The 1,487-nt window shown below is 43.2% G+C and overlaps 1 protein-coding gene across 1 annotated transcript in view; it reads right to left on the minus strand.

Annotated features, from left to right (window-relative positions):
* LOC125040858 overlaps positions 1-1,481 on the minus strand; it is a 10,184-nt gene extending 8,703 nt beyond the window's left edge. Inside the window, exons 1-3 of the mRNA XM_047635624.1 lie at positions 1,362-1,481; positions 1,058-1,131; positions 547-738 (exon numbers count right to left, since the gene is read on the minus strand). Coding sequence (XP_047491580.1) covers positions 547-648 — 102 coding nt within the window. The 5' untranslated portion in view covers positions 649-738; positions 1,058-1,131; positions 1,362-1,481. The remainder of the gene's footprint in view (positions 1-546; positions 739-1,057; positions 1,132-1,361) is intronic.
* Between the last annotated feature and the right edge of the window lie 6 nt (positions 1,482-1,487).

A 1,487-nucleotide genomic window follows, 5' to 3' on the forward strand; every position in this document is an offset into this window, starting at 1 on the left:
TCACTCTTTACTACATAATCTACTGAATGTGTTCTTCTGAATTTACCCCCATTTACAATTTATTTTACAATCTCTCTTGCTATATACGATTCATACTTATAGACTTATGAAGAGAAATAAAGACTAACACATAAAACACTAAAATCCAAATAAAATCCTATAAGAGAGAGGAAGAAAAAAATAGAAGGCACAAAGAGAGTGTGAACCTCCACCAACAGCCAAAGATCCCTCGACCACATTCTATTAAAATGAAAAGGAGGGAAGTTATGCAGGAAAACAAAAACAAACACAACAGCAGAAGCATTCAAACACAACGCCACAACCAAGGTCTTAGGAGCAAATTTAGGAGCATGACATCAAGCAGACTCAAAGTTACTCCTGCAAATAGCACGTTCATTATTTTATGAAGCAGCCTTTGGTTTCATTGTGAACCAGAAGCTGACCTGACTCGACACCAAAACCTGATCGGTCGATCCCAGGCCCACGGCCAGTCTGCAACTTCATATCGTAACCTTCTCGGCGAAACTTTGTCGGGTTAAGCCTCACCTGCCACGCGTACCCGCTCTCCTGCGAGTCAGTCCGGATGTGGCCTTCGTAAGGCCCGAAGACGAGGCCCGGCGGCAGACGGGCGCGAGTGAACACGCCCATTCCGGCGCCCGCAATCGGTGACTCGGCGACTCGAAGCGGCCACGGTGTCGTCTTGCGGGCGCGGTCGCCGCGGCTGCCGTCGCGCGGGATCTGAAGGCGAGGGTGCGATAGGGCACTTGCTTCTTAATAGTGACCTTTATATTACTATATTTAGTGAAGTCTTGCTTCGTTGCATTTAGTTTTAATGCATTATATTTGCCTAAAAAGCGCATTCATTAAAAAGTCTGTCACTGCAATATATATATATATATATATATATATATATATATATATATACATATATGTATATATATATATATATATATATATATACACACATATATATGGGTATGTGTGTGTGTGTGTGTGTGCATACATTTTCTACATTGTCATTACAATGTGTGGCTTATGTCCCCAGAACAGCACTGACCTTCCTGTCGAGCACCAGCAGCGGCGGATGGTCTGGACAGACTCCCTCGCACAGCGCCTTGCACCAATGGCAGACTGAGAAGAGGTCGGAGGGAGGGGGGATCAGAGACACATAAAATGATGTTAAATAGCTTGTATCTGTGAGTATAACTCAGTGACTTTCCTCTTGGATAGAGACATAAAACGAAAGCATAAAACAGCATGTTAGTATCACAATATCACACGAGTGTGTATTCGTCATTGTCAAAGCAAGATAGGAGAGTACAAAACAGGTTCAAAAAGAGACAAGGGAAAGCGTGACATACAGATGAATGCATCTTCTACTGCGTAATCCAAAGACTCATGACCAGTTCTTGACCGCAGTTTGTATGAAAACGTGGACAATTCGTTGGCTTTGGAAGAACGTGTATTGTCTACGTTGCTGAAGCACG

The sequence above is a fragment of the Penaeus chinensis genome, chromosome 29 (genome assembly GCF_019202785.1).
Source record: "Penaeus chinensis breed Huanghai No. 1 chromosome 29, ASM1920278v2, whole genome shotgun sequence".
Lineage (NCBI taxonomy): Eukaryota > Metazoa > Arthropoda > Malacostraca > Decapoda > Penaeidae > Penaeus > Penaeus chinensis.